Below are 18,663 nucleotides of genomic sequence, written 5' to 3' on the forward strand. Positions count from 1 at the left end.
ACACTAACCTGGTTAAAGGGGGTTTTTCACACGTCAAGCGGCAAATCGCTTCCCTCAGCGACATCGCCTGTCTCTCTGTTTCCACATGAAAGATTAGCAGGCAGAAACGTTATTGCGTGCCAACCTTGATTACTGCAATGCTTTAGGATGGGGCTCTCCTCCTCCCTCTCAAAGTTTTTTTTTAAATGCTAAAAACTACTCAGTAGTGGGCGGCCATGCCGTTTTTTCAGGGTTAAGCTCACTTGTAGCTCTGCTTCTTGCTCCATCCACATTGCTGTGCCGGTCCACCTGCCTTTCACTGCAAGCGAAAGGAAATTTGTTGCTTGCTCGGTTGATATGCCTTAAAGCAGCATTATGCAAGAACTGGTATCTTTTGCTACAGGGCTCCCCCTACAGTTCACATATCACTGTAGTAAATACAAACTGTGAGATCCCCTAATGGACAGCTGTACATGTGCATTCGCTGACAAATTAAAGTGAAAAAAAAAAACATGTGGACTGCCAAAGAATGCAGGATTTTACACAAATATGATTCCGGTTATGCAGCTTCAACAAAGCTATATAGTGCAGGAACAGCATTCCGGCTTGAAGTCGCAACGACAGAGATGCCATTCTCCCTATTACGTTATAACCATCAAAATGAATTTGAAGCTGTTATTTTAAGCAACAATTGCTACATAAAGTTGCTTTAATTCACAGTATTCAAATATGCCAGGGCTGTTTCTGATAATCAATAACTCTCTAGGTCGGTTTACAATCCACGTAATTACACAGTCATATCAGAATATGAGGACCATTGTATATACCATGCGTATTGCACCGGTACGACTGAATCAGACACAGCAGTGCTGCAGCGCTGCAAATGACCCACCACTCAAATAATAGCTGCTCTGTGGTGGTCCTGTATGCTCCTGACCATTGAAGAATGAAGGGTGAAAGGAGGCTAACAAAGTATGCAGAGAAACAGATGGACTACAGTCTGTTATTATAGAACTGCAAAGTGCTCCTATATGGTAAGTGGAGCTGATCTAATGGGCTGAGTTCATTCCAAACCAGGGGTGCTCGTGCTGCATTTTGTCAGTAACAGCGCAGCGCTTCCGCTACTACTGCTTTAGAAATATATGAAAGAGATGCAGTCGCAAATACAAAACTCTGCAGAGGGCTTTTAATTTGGAACGCTGGATACTGGAAGTGGACGCCCAAGTCGTCTTCCTATCGCTAGGCACCTGACAAGAGGTCAGGAGAACAAGGAGAGACGAGGAGAGACGAGAGAAAGGTAGATTAAACTGGCCAAAGTTAGGTAGATCTTACAGGTGAAAAGAACATTTGTTTGAAATTTTAACGTAAAGCCTGTCCCACACCGTAAGCGGCATGCTGCATTAAAAAATTCTAAATCGTTGTTTCTAATAGAGGAACGCACACCGGTTTTAAAACTGGTTAAAATGTACACAGAGAAAGGCAGCGAGTCTTTTGGGATACAAACAAATGCTAAGGCCAGGTTACCTCAGCTAGAGGTATTTTTTGATTCCTAGCCCATACAAACTAGCTATGAATATAAACAGTGTGGAGTAAACAGTGAAGCACTTTCGTGAATCGCTCTGGATTAGAGCGTCTGATAAATGCCCAAAAAGAAAATGTAATGCATGTACTGTAAAATATTGTGATGGTAAAACTACATGTTTTTTCGTCCAGCCCATTTAAACCTGAAAATAAGTTTAATAAGAAATAAGTCTAATAGCCTTTAGAAAGCCACAGAAATTTGACACTTGTGTATTATCAGTCCCCTAACAATATCTATTTCATATACACATAAGTCTATGATCGCAAGCGCCATGACGCTGTAACAGAAAGCAAGACTTACTTAATACTCTCATACCTAAATTCTTTTAAATAAGGTTGGAAAGTGATGTGATGACTCAATCTGACCTCACAACGAGTGCAATTTAGCTGGATTTTACACAAAAGAAGTTGTCAGGAAGAAGTGTAACCGCTGAACTCGCTCCTGGTGCTAACCAAAATTGTCTGGAACTTTTCATGCTTGTTGGATCATGCAAATTCCCTCAGGATTGCTCCGGATCCTCAGTTTGTGATCACTGTGATTTTGTCAGTTGATACAGTAGGAGCTCAATTCTCTATCATATCTCAATAATAAACATCAAAAGCTATTAATTGTCATATTTACAGTCCGTACCTTTTGGACCAGAAATCTGATCAAATCACAATTTAGAACCAACATTTCTTCTGCCTAACCTTTTCAGATTAAGCAGCTTCACACTGGGGCAAGTTTTAGGGGGCTGTGTAAAACAATATGTTAGAATTTATCAACTTTAATCTAATTTAACAATGGCTTTCAGTTCACAAGACAGACATAAGTTGTGCATTTTGAAGCCATTGTAACTGAATTAAACATGAAAATAACCATGTGTTTCTCTGAGGCCAGACCACCCAGTCGGTGAAGAAAGACTAGGGGGGGAGAAAAATGTCTACAAGCATTAGGACAGCGCAGTCTTTCTTCCTGGGCCCAAAACACGCTCACATCTGATCTTGTTTTAGGGGCATGTTTATAATATCCATCATTAATCGCAGCTTTGACCAAGCTCGACCGTAGCTTCAACATGGTTATTGGGGCCAGGTCGATTATGTCCTAAAATGGCTTAGCATGTTCCTTATTTAGAGGCCCTGGGAACACCAACAGACATTTAGAGAAGAAAAGGCCTTAGATGTCAACAAGAAAGCCATGAATGTACAACAGATCTCCTCGCTGGACGAACGCGAGCCGAGTAGTCCTCAAACGCTGAAAGGCTCCTCGGACGTTGGCCAGGATTTAGCCAGGAAACAGGAAGGGCCCTGCAACAATGCACGTCACTCACTTTACAGGGATGGGGTCTGTATTACAGGAAACGTCACATTATGGCTAGAACCCAAGAGAATTCTATACTCGTCTGGAGGTGCCCAGAGTTTGGGGGGGTCCACAAACTGACTAGCCTCAGGTGTGAAATTAACACCAGTGTGCAGTCACAGCAAAAACACTGTAAGGACAGAGAAGCACGAGAAAAAGAGGAAATGTAAGATCTTATTCCCTTCAGTCATTTGTTTACGTTACTGAGTTAATAAAGCATTAAAACTAACGCTTTTAGAGATACCTGACAATTAAACAGGCATCAAGTCAATGCTAAAATACTAAATTAACATTAAAGCTGCATTTTTTTAATACAAAGCTTAACCTCATTCTTCTACATTTGTTCTTTATAAACTACTAAGCTTTGAAATGAGTTTGTAAAGCACTGCTAAAGCCTTAAGTAAGTCCCTCTAAGCAAGACTGCCCCCCCCCCCCCCCGATTATTTATACAGTCTTATAACCACATTATAGTCATCATTAACAGGAGATTCATAGGCCCTGAAACAGAACCCTGTAGGGCGCCACAGGATATGCTAAGGCAAAAGGTTACCAGAGAATTCAAACTAGGGTTCAATGTGTAAAAATGGTCAAAACACTACCACACCTCAGGGAGAAACACACCGTTAACATCACCACATAGAACAGTGTGTGTACTATTTCAGGGTGGATTAGGATTCAGGTGTGTTCCATTTTTTGCTGATATGGTGCTGATGCTGATACCCGCAAGTACAGATATGCAATTTTGGTTCAAAATAAAAAAATAAAAAGTCTAATTTCCAGCATTTTAGCCCTGATATGGAGGTACTAGGTACAAAAGCACTAGTTAACAATCCCACAAAGGCAGTGCACGCCAACTTTCCCAGCTGTTCCTTGACAGGACAATACAACATGCAGTTTCCTCTTTTGAAAGTAAGCAAAATCACAATATCAAGTATGAACAAATCAGGTTCTTGTCTGCTGTCCAGCATATGGCCACACACATGGACCTTATGCTGTGGTGATACTTCACCTGAATTTGAGTATTGCATGTCCTTGACTAGTTAGACTGCAACCAGACTGAACCTGCTAGCTCGTCCTATTTGATTTAACTACTAGCTAACCCATAACATCCTGGTTAAATCTCCACCTGACACTTTCACTGAGAGGCAGCCATGAAGAAAGCCTTAAGAGTGTAACAGGGTTGTTTCCAGACTTACTGCCAAAGGAATATGGTTGTTTTAGGCAATGCAGGTCATTTTTGTGACACTTCAGATTGTCTAAAATCACTTTCCTGGTATAGTTTGTACATTATTTATTTTAATTTAATTTTAACTTAATTTATTTTTAAATAAAAATGCACAATGCTCTTTTCATACACTATATTGCCAAACATTCACTTATCCATCCAAATCAATAAACACAGGTGTTGCAATCAATTCCTAGGCCACAGGTGTATAAAACTAAGCACCTAGGCATGCAGACTGCTTCTACAAACATTTGTGAAAGAATGGGTCGCTCTCAGGAGCTCAGTGAATTCCAGCGTGGTATCATGATAGGATGCCACCTGTGCAACAAGTCCAGTCGTGAAATTTCCTGTCAGTGGTATAATAACAAAGTGGAAGTGATTGGGAACGACAGCAACTCAGCCATGAAGTGGTAGGCCATGTTAAATGACAGGGCAGGGTCAGGTCGGTAACTTTCTTCAATTGCTACTGACCTCCAAACTTCATGTGGCCTTCAGATTAACTCAAGAACAATGTGTAGAGAGATTCATGGAATAGAGCGCAATGCAAAGCATTGGATGCAGTGGTGTAATGCACACCGCCACTGGACTCTAGAGCAGTGGAAACGTGTTCTCTGGAGTGACTAATCGCGCTTCTCTGTCTGGCAATCCGATGGACAAGTATGGGTTTGACGGCTGCCAGGAGAACAGCGCTTGTCTGACTGCATTGTGCAAAGTGTAAAGTTTGGTGGAGGGGGGATTATGGTGTGGGGTTGTTTTTCAGGAGGCGGGTTCGGGCCCCTTAGTTCCAGTGAAAGGAATCTTAATGCTTTAGCATACCAAAAGATTTTGGTCAATTTTATGCTCCCAACTTTGCGGGAACAGTTTGGGGACTGCCCCTTCCTGTTCCAACATGACTGTGCACCAGTGCACAAAGCAAGGTCCATAAAGACAGGGATGAGTGAGTTTGGTGTAGAAGAATGTGACTGGCCTGCACCTCAACCCGATAGAACACCTTTGGGATGAATTAGAGCAGACACTGCGAGCCAGACCTTCTTGTCCAACATCAGTGTCTGACCTCTCAAATGCGCTTCTGGAAGAATGGTCAAAAATTCCCATAAACACACTCCTAAACCTTGTGGAAAGCCTTCCCAGAAGAGTTGAAGCTGTTATAGCTGCAAAGGGTGACTCGACATCGTATTAAACCCTATGGATTAAGAATGGGATGTCATTTAAGTTCATATGCATGCGAAGGCAGGCGAGTGAATACTTTTGGAAATAGTGTAAACAGTATACATTATACATTTTATTGATGCTTCATTAATACTGCAGCGCGGGAACCAATTAGATTTTGAAACATTTGATGATTTCAGTCCTGAAATGTGAATGTGTATTCTAAAAATGCATTGAGCAGAGAGTTGGCAGCAACCTTAAACGGCAAAAACGAAAGATGTACTCTCGTGTCTGCAACTTGTGGAAAACATGGTTTCAAAGAGTGAAGCATGGGCATATTTTGTCTGCAAAAAGCAATATAGGCTTCATCTGGCTATCATCTTTGTCCTCAATCACCTCAGTGCTGCCATGCGATATGGCAGAAGACCTACTGCACTGGAAACTGACTACGAGCAACTTGGGAGAAAACTGGGGACAAATCATTTAAAATACCACTTCTTTGTTTTCCAGATACCAATATTAAAATGTTGCGCATCAACCAACCAATACCAATTGGGGTGCACCATTTCTTCTTTAAAAATGACTGAGCTTTAAAATAGGCTTTATTTAACGTATATAATATACTTTCTACAAGCAGTCGTGAGCATCATGCTCGACCTACTTAAACACTCAACACAGCATCTCATCGTTCGTTTTCTCTCCGATGACTGATCCAGCATTTTCTGCTGATATTGGCCCTTTTCCGATACCCATCCATAATGATCTGCCACCTGTAAAAACAGCCTTTAAAAAAAAAAGAAATTCACTGCTTTCAAATCCAAAGAGCACTCATTTAGCTACTGCTGTTCAGTAGTTTCTATGCCATAAATATAAGGACTGTAAAAGTACAGAGTACCGTATTGTGTCTGCCAATTACAGTCTCTCAATTGTATACGAACAGGTACTGCATAACTTAATTTAAGAGACTGGAACAAATAACATAACATTAAACAAACAAAATCTGAACTTAAAGCAGCTTAACTTTCAGGAACTCTTTATTTTGGCTGTATTGAAAAGTATATTAAACTGATAAGCATTAATGGAAACAAATGAAAAAAACTTCGGCCTACATTAACTTGGGGTAGCCTACATGAACTTGGGGCTGGTGAGGTGTTAAGAGGGCAAAGACATCCAGCAGCGAAACAATTACTGAATATGAGTAATATTTTACCTTGGCTACTTTTTAAATGATGACTTTTTCCCCACATTAGAGCTCTGCTATCTCTGCCTTTGCAGTCACGTCCCTAACAACGGGTGTCTGAAAGTGCTCAAGTCAATCCACTTGTGTTTCAGAGTGTAAACTAGTATACATATAGTATACATACATACATACATACAGTTCACATTTGTTGTAGCTTTCTAGACTCATTTCTTCAGGTTGTCCCAAATTTAGCTGCTGTAGGTGTGGATGTTCAATAATGTCTGCCCGACACATTATTCTCCCAAAGTAAGAGAGAGAGGGAGAGAAAGAGAACGCTATGAGTGAATTGGGTGTGCATGTCAGTGTGTGTTTGAGCCTGAACCAGGCCCATTCACTTTGTTGCATAACATTAACCCCTGAACCTCCCTTTTCACTGATGGGGGAGCGCGGATTGGAAGGGGCCTGCCATCGCCCCCCGGTTTTTCAAGCTTTGCACCGCCATTCTCACCATTCAGCTGGAGAGCGGCTTTTGATTGGCCTGCCTATGAGGGTTGCATGGGGCTCCACACAAAAGGAAGCCCCCCCCCCCACTCTCAACCACCACACCACATCACAGCTCCACACCACTCCCCCTCCGCCTCCCTCCACCCAACCCTGCCGACTACGCCCGCCCTGGCCAATCCTGCAGCCTGGAGCCTCTGGAGGGCCGGTTGCCTGGTGCTGGGGTGGCTCAGTTTCTTTCTGGGGGCTGCCGAAGCTGGGAGGGAGTGCTGTGTGTGGCAGTGGCGGCACAGGGAGGCACTTTTTATGACTGTGTTGCGGGCGGGATTAGCTGGATTAGACCCCAACTCAGAGAGACCCCCTGCGGTCACGCGGAAGTCCCCGAGCGGGGTCAGAGCGTCGCGAACCAACTCCCTCTCCCTCACACAAGCCCACTCCATGAACCAACGCAGCACCGATGATTTCCCCTGCTTGCGCACCCCTATGTTACTGAGCAGTGCTTTGCATTATGTGGAGGTTCTTTATCATTTTAAAAAGGTTCTACGTGCACTTTTCAACCCATCTACTAGTGAAAGTGGCTCTTCCAAAGCATCACTACAGAGAACCCTTCATACCTCCCATTAGGAAGGCACTTGGCTGGATAATCTCAACTTCCAGCACCATTTCTCAGCAGATCTTCAGATTACAGCAACCTGCTATGCAACGTTTGTCAATCTTCAATAATCTTAATTAACCTAAATGACCTTAATGAAATATTTGGAACATAATACAATGCTGGCAATATATGGTAACCCTCCAGTCCAATAACGCACAATAATGCAGTTAATTAACTGGCGAAAATCCTGTGTTTTATTTGTCTCCATAAGCATTGTAGAACGAACAGACTGAGGAACAGCTTCATTCCGGAAGCTGTAAGACTTTTAAACGCCACTTAGTGGAACCACTGCAACGACACTTTGACGACACTAGTCACTTTAAACACACTCTGCTGCTACCTTCTCCATTTACTTCTCTCTGTATTTTATTTTCATTTTTACATATATTTTTATATATTTATGTATATTTTATTTATTTAAGTACTGCTTCTGGGTAAAACTGGGTCCTTGGGTACCACAATTTCGTTCCACCCCATGTACCACATGTGATGCGAATGACAATAAAGTCTCCTTGAATCCTTGAATCCTTGAATGTGCTAACGTGATGCTGAGTAATTAAGAGTCTCGATTCAGTCCAAAGTGACGCTCACAGCAAACCAACTCTGCATACTAAGTCCTGCACCCACTGCCCACACACCGTCCAACCACCAACACTCTTCAGACTGATGCTAGAGGGGGAAAAAGTGATGTATGTGAGATCAGCGAACACAGGAATGAAAAAGACAACGAGCGAGAGTGAGTGAGAGGTGTGTGAGAGAGAGGGAGCGTTTGAGAGGTGAGAGGGAGTGAGAGAGAGAAAAAGAGAGAGAGAGAGAGAGAGAGAGTTCCTGACCCGCAGCTGTGGCACAATGCCCCCAAGCAGCCTGCTCGACCCCTGACACAAATTTTACACCGCAGCTGCCATTTACTCCACACCGCATTACCATATGTATGGCCTGCTCTCCCCTAATTATGCTAATCACCTGTCCAGCTCTGCGCCCCCAAAAATGGGTGTATTTAGCAGTCCGCTGCCTACAAATGCAGCTTACTGCAATCCAGAGATGTACATTCAGAGTGGCCTGAATGGCCAGATTTTTCCACGTTGCTGGCTTCATTCAGGTCCCTTACCCTGAAGAAAAAAAAAACCCTATTCAAATGAACTAGATCGCACCGCAACCGAGAAAAAAAAAAAAAAGAGTAAGAAGAGAATGTGTGTGTGTGTGTGTGTGTGTGTGTATGTGTGTGTGCCCCAAGGACTGAGGGTTTTGAGTGTGCACCTACCCAAACACTCCACGAGTTCCAGCAAAATAAGATATCAGTTGGAGCTGCAGGCATCCAAATGTTTTGGAACTGATAAAAGTAAGATTCTTTGGCTTAATTAGCTATTAGCTTAATTTGCATACCATCTTATTGGCCTATTTTGTTACTTACAGCAAAACAAAATATCATTTTTTGAAGATTATTTTGGTTCTATGTGGGAGTAGTCCACTGATTTTAGCCAATATCCTTGACTGCCGTCTTTGCAATACCGCTGGGCAGTTATTTCCAGTCACAAGAGACCAGGCTCCCATCTTTATGAATCGGAAGGCCTAAATACTTGAAACTGAAGGTAACTGAAGGTACCTTTTCGAAAACATATTTTAAACTACTGATAAAATCTGACTAGAATATCATTAATAATCTGTAGCATTTTTTTGTCTTGTTCTGGCTACTGCCCTTGTGCAGATCTCCACATTGAGGGGGGCCTACAATCCTTCGCGGCTCACAGCATATCCAGCAAGCTGACTGGTTCTTTTGGTTGAAGGGCTAAACTTTATCCATAAACTGACGTCATGTTGAGCATTATGAGAACCTCCATTCATACTTCAACAGTGGCCGGTCTCCTTATTTATAACAACTCTGATTTAGCTCAACAGGAAACACATATGGGTCCTTTAGATCATGTAGGTTGTGTGGTGGATTATACTGTTATATAATATTTAACATTATAACATAAAAGTATTTAACAGTTAAACAGCAAGCCTCTGATAAAATACCTGTTTTGTTTTTTTTTACAGCATATAGAAATGAAAGGTGCTCAAAAGTCACAGAGAGACCCTGTCCTCACATCTCAACCCATTCTGGCCAGTGTGAAGTATTAAGTAGCACCAGATTGAAGAAGAAGCTAGCCATCCAGCCAAAAACACAACTAACACTAAAGCTAGTATGCTCCTTCCACCACCCTCCCCCTCTCACTCATGCTCGCTCACTAACTCACACTCTCTCTCCTTCTCTCCCTCTTACTCTCGCTCCCTCTTGCCTAACCCCTCCGCCCCTTGGCTGCTGCAAGAGGGAGGGAGGAGAGGGGGAGGGCCGGACCACCCGGCATCCGTGGCAAGACACAGTGTTTACATTGCTGTGCTTCGCTCTGTAATACATCTGGCATCCCAGGGCTGGACTCCCAAGAGAGGAGGGGAGGGAGGGGGGTTTTCGAGGGGGGGGGTTGTAAGGGGGTGGAGAGGGTAGAGTAGGGGGAGGGTGTTTAGTGTGGGGAAAGGTTTCGGAAGAAAAGCGAGGAGGAGAAGAGGAGTGGGAGGCAGGGGGGGCTGGGGTAGGTGAGAGAGAGTAGAGAAAGTATGAGAGAGCGAGAGAGACATTCTGGTGTCTCTGGTTTTTGAATAACACCAGGCGGAGGTATGCAGAACATAAACATAGGACTTGGAGCCTTGTCAGGATGCCGGTTGTGAATGGGGACTGCTCCATTTGTCCCGGTCTTCCACACACTGGTGCCTTTTTCAAACTGATAAGGTAAAGCTTTTATACACATGCCAGAAGAGACGTTATAAACACATCCTTATAAAATAATAACACCTGTAGATTGTTTAGTAAACCTCAACAGTCTGCTATTCCACTTTGCTGGTAAGTAATGAAAGTCTGTAGGAGCAATATAAAAAAAAAGGTGCAGGTCAAACATCTAGTCCACTGTCTGCATTACAGTGTACTCCCTTAAGCTTTTTATTTAGCTATTCATTTAGAGGAATCTACTCAGTCTCTACCTGACACATTCATAGCATACCATTGCCATCATGCAAAAACCTCAACATTTTTGCCATTTTTTGACATAATTCATATCTGGTAGCTGTTATTCATACTGTGCAAATTTCATGGACCAATAAAAAGACTACAAAATGACTTAAATGACTTTTTTTTTCTCCTGTAAAGTTTTTAGGTTGACAGCATGACAGCGATTGATGAAGTGCTTTCCTGGTCTTAGTAAACAAAGAAAAATGTATACAGTGACTTCACTTGAGGTCACAACAATAACAAACTCACATCCGGGTGGATAACACTTCCTGACACACTTAGAGTACACTGAGAATACATGACCAGTGTAAACAAGAACACCTCTTTCCTTGGGCTGCATTATGTTCATACAAACTGGTTACAACAAGCTTCAGGACAAGCAGCTTTCCCTCGCACAGCCGACCACGGCAAATGGCAGATAAGCTAGTTAGTGATGTCAGCTAACGTTACATATCGTCAAATTCAGATAGATAGGACAGTATGAATTAAAACTGGGCAATATGACAATTATTTTATTGTATCAGGATCAATTTTGTTATTGTGATAACAATATGCTTTTCTAAGCATATGGAGGATACTATTAGTGCTAAATAAACACTGATCAGCTGCAGGTTTCATTACCAACAGTGTAATTAGATTGCTTTAACAAGATAAAGAGCAGCAGATGTTGAATAAAATAAATAAATAAATAAATAAATAAATAAAAAATCACTGTGTTCAGTACTGGAGAGTATCTGAATAGTAGTTTATAAGAATCTGTCGCTACTGATGTATCCTGATATTGGGTAAAAAAGGCTTTAAATATCGCCCAGCTCTAGTATAAATCATAAGAAACAGTACAGAGAAAGTTTTGTATACATACATACATACATTACATAAACGGCTGCTGGTTTGTGTAGCGTAGTGGGTAACACCACCAAGCACACTGCTCTACACCAATTCCTTGGTAAGACTCTGAATGGCTACCTTGCTGCAACATGATTCAAATATCAGTCACTCTGTGCTATGGATAAGTGATTAATTCAATTGTATAGTCATTGACCCCCCCCCTTCATTGCAATAAGATATTCGACTGTTTAAATAGCCCACTGTCATGTACTGCCTCAAAGCACTTGTACGGGGGTTTCCAAGTGTTTAAACAGTTACATCTCAATCTCAAGACTTCCGTGCCAACATGGCTGGAGGCAAGCAGGCATGCTTACAGCAGATAAGCATTTTTTTTTGTTTTTTGCCAGAGTGCCCCTTCAAATTGAAAGAAAAAAAAAATAAAAACACAACAACACTGGAGTATTTCTTTCTGACTTATTTGTCTATGCATTATTTACTATGCATTATCTGGTCACTACTATGAAACTAATCTGCATGTTATTAAGTTATAATAGTGAAAAACTGAACTGGCCTAAACATAGGCCCCTGCAGTATAACCGTTTAATATACTTCTGGAGAAGATTATGTGCTGCCAGCCAAGGAATCCCAAGCCAACCCCTCTAATTACAACCACTCCAAAAAGAGACAGTGGTGTTTAATACAAGCACAGCACAACGGGTAAGTCAAGGACAGAGGGAGACTGGAGACTGTACACCCACAAACTCGCGGAGTCTGAGGCCACCCAGCTTCAGGCTGGTCCGGCCTCCTCCTCATCTTCCTCCTTGCCGGCTTAAGACCTGAAGCCCTGAGGGCTCTGCATACTTCTCTTCCAGTTCAACCATGTGTGGCGAAGCTTTCCCGTGCACATCAAAACAGGGATAATTCAATCGGATCCCGCTCTCCTTACCACAGAATGGGGAGGCTGCATTCTTTGGCTGCTTTATCCACATTAAAAGAGAACATGGGTTTTCTAACCATATGCCTCACATTTCACACGTTCTCAAGTAATACCAGGAAAATAAGCAAGCCATCAGTGTCCATCATGTTTTGAACGGGGAGGCAGAAAAAAATGCAGGGCATACTTCACCACACAGGCACCTAGTAGGTGACAGTATTCAGTGTAAGAGCTTAGGTCCAAAAGTTAAACATGGGAGACTGCATTGAATCAGTGGCATGCTTCTGAAATCTGTGATAGTCATATTGATCATAATCATTGATAAAATCATACTGCCCTCTGCTGGGTACATCTATCACGTTGCTGGTCTTTCTTAATTACAAACATCATTCAACAATGAAGCAAATATTGCATAATGGTGCCTGTCTTTTTTTTCTCATGGGTTCTTTCTCTCCATCTCTGGCCTGAGCTGGAACCCCTCACTCTGCACAAGGCTCTTTCAGCCAGTATCAGATGAGCTTTTAAATAGTGGAGTCTCCACTTGATGACCTCAGGCCCTGAGGGACATAGCCTTGTGGCCCCCTATTTCATGCCCCCTTCTCCTGTTTAGAAGAGAATGGGACAGCCCAAGCTTCAATATCTCAATGATTTCACTGCAGGGGGAGTTCCTTTCCACCAACCGAGCAAGAGGGGGGGGGCAGGTTGATGGTCTACAGGAAGGCAAATGTTTATGTCAAACTGTTTTAATTAAATTCAGACGGTACTGGTATTTTCTTAAAAAAAGAGGCTGTGTTTTTGTAAACCTGGAATGCCAAAAATATGGCCGCTGCTCATAATGTTGAGCTCCAGTGTTTTCCAGAAATCCAGTATCCAACAACATCCTTGTTTCCAGCTCTGCATGACATTTAGGGGTGGTTGGATCACACCTCAAACTGACAATCTAAAGAATTTGACCATTCAAAGTAAAGAAAACAAATGCTTTTCATTTCATTACTGGAGAGGAAACATCTGAGCTCACAGGAGACGCTGCTTTATAAGCTTATCAGCCTTTGAAAAAGCAGGCAGAACACTCTGCCGTGTGAAGAAAAGACCACCTGTCAGGTGGCAATGTGGATTTTAGAACGAGAGACAGACACAAGTCCTGATTCCCATCTTTCTGAAGCTTTGTATAAACCACTTCCGAAAGCCTTCACAGGCCTTGCTGCTGCATGCAAAAGTCACGGCCCAAAAAAATGCTGCTTCCAGAGACATCTTCATTCCATGGCTTTTTAGGTAAACACTGAGGTGGTACATTTGACACGTATCTACCAACAAATCTTCCTTCCAGTCGGATGTGGGGTGGGCTTTTTTTTTTTTTTTCACACCTTACACCTAAAGTTGGGTGTATATATATGCATTAACTAATCTCTGCACTAAATCAATGCAAATTAAACTGCCCCTTCTTCGTAATTATTATTTATTATAATTTGGATATTACAGGCTGTGATCCAACATGCCCTCTATTCCTATTCAGCCTATGGCATTCCCGCTGCCTTTCTGATTTTCTCAAACAGTGCGAGTCAATGTGGTCCATTCTGGAGAAGAGAAAACACCTTAAAGGCACAAATCACATCAATTTGAACTGTAACATTTGTAAAGCAACCAAACAAATTATACTTGTTGGACCACACAGCCATAAATGGCAAGTGATGAAAGCCAAGATGACATCACACTGAATCCCATTCAAGCCGAACTTAAGGGGAAGGTACGAGACAAAGATCCATCACAGGGTCATTTGGAGGTCGCCAGCGAGACTGTTCCAAACGAAACATAAACACGCATCCTAATGGACACGGGGCCGACATCTCGCGGCCCAAAAACCCTGGACAGCCAGAACTGATCTATCCCTCAGCTGTGGAGTTTCATCCAAACAGATTTCAAATGTTCCTACATCTGGCAGCTCTCACATCTCTCAACCTGGATCTTTGAGGGGGTGTGTGCGAGTGTGCGCGTGTGTCCAGCAAAAAGTGCTAGCCAGTCGAAAGAACATCAAATGAAGTGACTGTGCTTGCTTAGAGAATGCTGTAGGGATGCTGTAGGGATGCGCTGCTATTAAAATTTTGGGCCAATGTCCAATATTTTTCTTGCCCATATATCTGCAGATGCTGGCCCAAACATTTGGACCAAAGCTACTCGAATTCACAATCCAACGTTAAATATTGTTTATTGAAAGTAATCATCTGCCAATATCGATATACATCCAGTATCGCCGTGTGCAGATGTTCCTTCTAAGAAAGAGAAACACCTAGCTTTAATACCACAATGCATATGATTTATTACGCCCAATTACAACACATAGTGCAATTTGAGCATATTTCCTTCCATAAAAGGTGTATTCTGTAAGCTTAAAGCTCGTGAACACCCTGCTCTCATGCGTGTACGTTTATAGGCTTCAAAATCCTCAATGAGAGAAAGCTCTCACTGCAGACCACCCTTCCCCAAGTAAACCTTTAGCACCATCATGACGCAGGAAAGGGCCAGTTACCGTTACGCGCTTGCGCACAAGTAACGCAGCAGGTAACGGGAGGACTTTCCAGACGTGTTTATGAACACACGCTCCACGTTTTCGAGCGACTGGCGCTTTCGAGAGTTCCTCAAAACTGCAGGAATGTGGATCAAAGGAGCAGCTCGCCCCTCCCCTGCCGAAAGCCCCTCACCACCACCACCACCCGCACTACGGGCCCCAACCTCTTCACAACACACCAACTTACTCACACAACTCAGCAAATTGCTCAAAAATCGGCTCGCGCCGCTCTGCAGGCTGAAGCGGGGCTCGGCGGAGGACTACGCGCTGAGCCCGCGTCTCGCTCTCTTCCTCCTTTAACCCTGAGACAAATCTTTGTGGAAAGGTTTGAAAGCTGTCCAAAAAAACAGGACCACACACAGGCTGCGAGCAGCGCGGATCACATTCAGCTGCTGGAGGCAGACACACACACACACACACACTCTCTCTCTCTCTCTCTCTCTCGCACACACTCACAAAATGGCGGCTTTGACTAACTTTTCTCTCCTAAAAGAAAACGGCGTTATTACGGTCTGGAGGAGCGTCGCGGCCGTGAGGGAACCTGTGTTACGGTTCGTGCGAAACCGCCTATCTGCACCCGAGAACCGGTGGTGGTCAAAATCATCAAATCTAGCTATAGCAATATGTGAGGGGGTTCTTTTTTTTCCACGCTTTTCTCTGGATCTGTGCCAGGCTGTCTATACAATAAACAGCTCCTCCAGCTCGCACGACAGACCACCATCCCACCCACAGCTTCACCGTCTGCGCATACACGTTTGAAAGAAAACGCTGTGATAAAGAGAAAAAGGGAGGGGGGGGGGGATAGAAGAGGGTCTTACCTTCAACCCAGAGTTTCTCCACGTCCGTTTCGAGATTAGCTGCCCTTAAACCGACGGCGAAAGCTCCGAATATCAAAAGGCCCACGACTAAAAACTTCCCACAGTTCTTTTGTATGTAACAGCCGAGTTTGAACAGAAGTCCTTGAAACTGTGCTCTCAGCCACAGCGGTGCTTTCCTTCCAGTCGCCTTACCCTACGACGAGACACACACACACAGAGAAAACACACACACACACACACACACACAGACAGAAAAGAACCAGGTATTAATTGGCTTTCACTGGAAACGGACTAAAGCTGTGTGGAAAACACTGGTCGGGTCGGAGAATTTGAACTCATGTATCCTGTAAGAGCTGCCTGCCGCAGGTAGGGGAGTAGCGGGTGGTGGTGGTAAGGGGGCAGCGAGCATAAACAACACTAGCTAGCTATCTGTGACAGCACAGGTGGTCGAAACTCTACCAAACCCCCTAACTACGACCGTTTTACCCATCTGCACGCTCTGTGTTTATGTACACAGCGAGAGCACGAGCCTAACGGTCGCACGGAGCCGCGTTACTAGACTCCACACACCCACGAGCTCTCGTGCTCCAGTTCTGGGGGAGACTAGTGCTCACAGTGAGGGCTGTTTGTGCCACACACATAGCCTAGCAGACAACCGAGAGGCTTCCGTTGGGGTCTGCGGCCAGTTCTGAACTTTCTGGGGGGTGCTTGAAGCGTTTGCCGTGATCTCGACCCCCATAACGGGCGTCAAACTGAGATAAACGCAGAGGTGCACGTGGGTTACGCTCATTGCCATAGAGCCGCGCGACGCCGTGTGAGGGGTGGAAGCGGAGCAGCCATCACTGAGGGAGTTACGACAATATTTGTGAACGGAAGAGGGCAGCCACATGGATTTTGCCTCAGCAGCACGGGAGGAAAACTACTCCCCGCGTAGATACTATCGTGAAAAGCCCGACTAGCCGAGGCGTGTGTGGAAGCAGTGTGCGGAGCGGGTTAGCGTGCTCGCGGCTCGGTCAGCAGCACACAGGCTAGGTGGGGCTAACGGGTAGCGGCGTAGCTCGCTCGCCCGCCCGCTCGCTCGCTCGCTCGCGTCTGACAGTTAACAGCTAGCTAGCCCGTAGAAAACGTGAATGGGCGCCTGTTTGAAGACACTGTGGACGCTAATGAAATGAGCCCTGCTCCTAAATTAGCACCCCTGAGCGTCCTCTACACGGCAGCCCTGTCGGTGCCCCCGCTAGACCGTTACCTACAGCGACTCAACAAAAGTTGGGTGAGTTTTCAGGGCTGTCCCCCCACCGACTCTCACGTAAATCACGTAAACCAGCCAAGCCAATGCACCTCCGTGATCTGCTCCAACGCGAACGCGGCATCGCAGTAGCTCGGCCGCTGCAAGTACTCCAAATCCGCGGCGGCTGCGCGGCTGCTGCCCCTGTTCCTCCGCGTTAACCCCGGCCGATCGGGGTCCCTGTTTTCCTGCTCGGAGGAGACATTAACAGCCGAGGCCATGTTGCACGCTCTGCGCTGGGCTTCTCGTTATCCACGTTAGTAGTATATCCCCACGCGAGCGCGTCTGGCTATCCGAAGGCAACAGAGTTTCTCTCTTGGCGATCCCGGAGCCACAAAGCACTTCATACTCCTGTTTGGGACGGCGAGTCACAGTCTGCGCCTTCCATTCCAACATTTCGCGATCCGGAGGTTCCTCTCCTGCGACTCCTGCATCCACCGCGCGTCCACTGCTCGCTCTCTCTCTCTGTCTCTCTCTCTTTCTCTCTCTCGGGGCTGCTCACAAGGCGAGGCGGAGGCGGAGGCGGCGCTCTCCGGGCGATCGGCGGCGGGCTCGCTCGCTCTGCGGTCGGCGCATTCTGCGGGCTGTGCGCGGTGTGGCTCGGGCCGCGGGACACGGCGATCTCTGAGATTGAATAGATGAGGAAAAAAGAGCACTCTCCATTCGGAGACAGAGGAGGAGGGGTAAGGACGAGGGAAAAAAAGAGAAAGGGCCGGAGAGCCCGCCTCCAGCTCTGTCAGATGGCTGCAGTTCCTCGGATCTGATTGGTTCCAGAAGGGCAAAAATTACTCAGCAAACACGACTATTATTAGCTGCTTAGCAACAGCTCACCAAAGTAGAGAGACCACCCAAGCCGAGAAACTCTCGCGTGTGCATCTCAAACTTCAGGGGAGCCTTAAAGAAGCCCGGCCCCTCTACGGGCTTAGCGCTGCTAGCGCTCGGCTCCGGCTCCAACTCTCTCGCTCTCTCTCTCTCTCTCTCTCTCTCTCTCTCTCTCTCTCTCTCTCTCTCTCTCGTTGACCTATTTAGCAAACCCTTCTTCTTTAACCGTAAGTTCGTGATTAGTAAATGTCCTCTCCGTAGTCTTTCTTAGTCACACTAAGAAAACCGTAGCTAACGGCTCCGACTCACAGCTTATGGTCCTGAGAGCTGAAGGCAGGCGAAGATCTCACCTCAAAGCCGACCCAGACTTACTGAGGCTTCCTAACAAATACCTGAACGTTACCTGCATGTATGAGAGAACACGTTGAGGGGGAAATCACAATCTGACGAGAAGTCTGAGGAGGCTTCAGATGTTTTAGACGTTGGCTTGAGATGCACGATGCTATTAAATTCATGCCGCTGTTGGCAAATCACTGTAACAGAAACATCGTCTTCAGACAGACAACATTCAGTATTTCAAACTGATGTTTGAGGTGCTGTCAAATGATTCAAAAAATGATTATAATATTTTGTTAATTTGTTAATTTCCTGTAATTGTAACTAATGCAAGACTGCAGACGTTGTGAGTAACATTATTACTTAATTATTAATTAATTAATATTTAATTAATTAATCAAATAGAATAAAATAAGCCATGAGCA

General features: G+C 44.6%; 1 protein-coding gene across 3 annotated transcripts in view; it reads right to left on the reverse strand.

The window, feature by feature from the left end:
• Positions 1 to 17,780, reverse strand: part of ptch1 (patched 1) — a 62,566-nt gene extending 44,786 nt beyond the window's left edge. For 2 of the 3 annotated variants that reach the window (XM_072681854.1, XM_072681855.1), the window contains exons 1-2: positions 17,134 to 17,780; positions 15,796 to 15,988 (exon numbers count right to left, since the gene is read on the reverse strand). In XM_072681854.1, coding sequence (XP_072537955.1) covers positions 15,796 to 15,988; positions 17,134 to 17,301 — 361 coding nt within the window. In that variant the 5' untranslated portion in view covers positions 17,302 to 17,780. The remainder of the gene's footprint in view (positions 1 to 15,795; positions 15,989 to 17,133) is intronic. The other variant, XM_072681853.1, reaches the window with a different exon arrangement.
• Positions 17,781 to 18,663: the final 883 nt, after the last annotated feature.

Source organism: Salminus brasiliensis, chromosome 6 (assembly GCF_030463535.1).
Source record: "Salminus brasiliensis chromosome 6, fSalBra1.hap2, whole genome shotgun sequence".
In the NCBI taxonomy this organism is placed as follows: domain Eukaryota; kingdom Metazoa; phylum Chordata; class Actinopteri; order Characiformes; family Bryconidae; genus Salminus; species Salminus brasiliensis.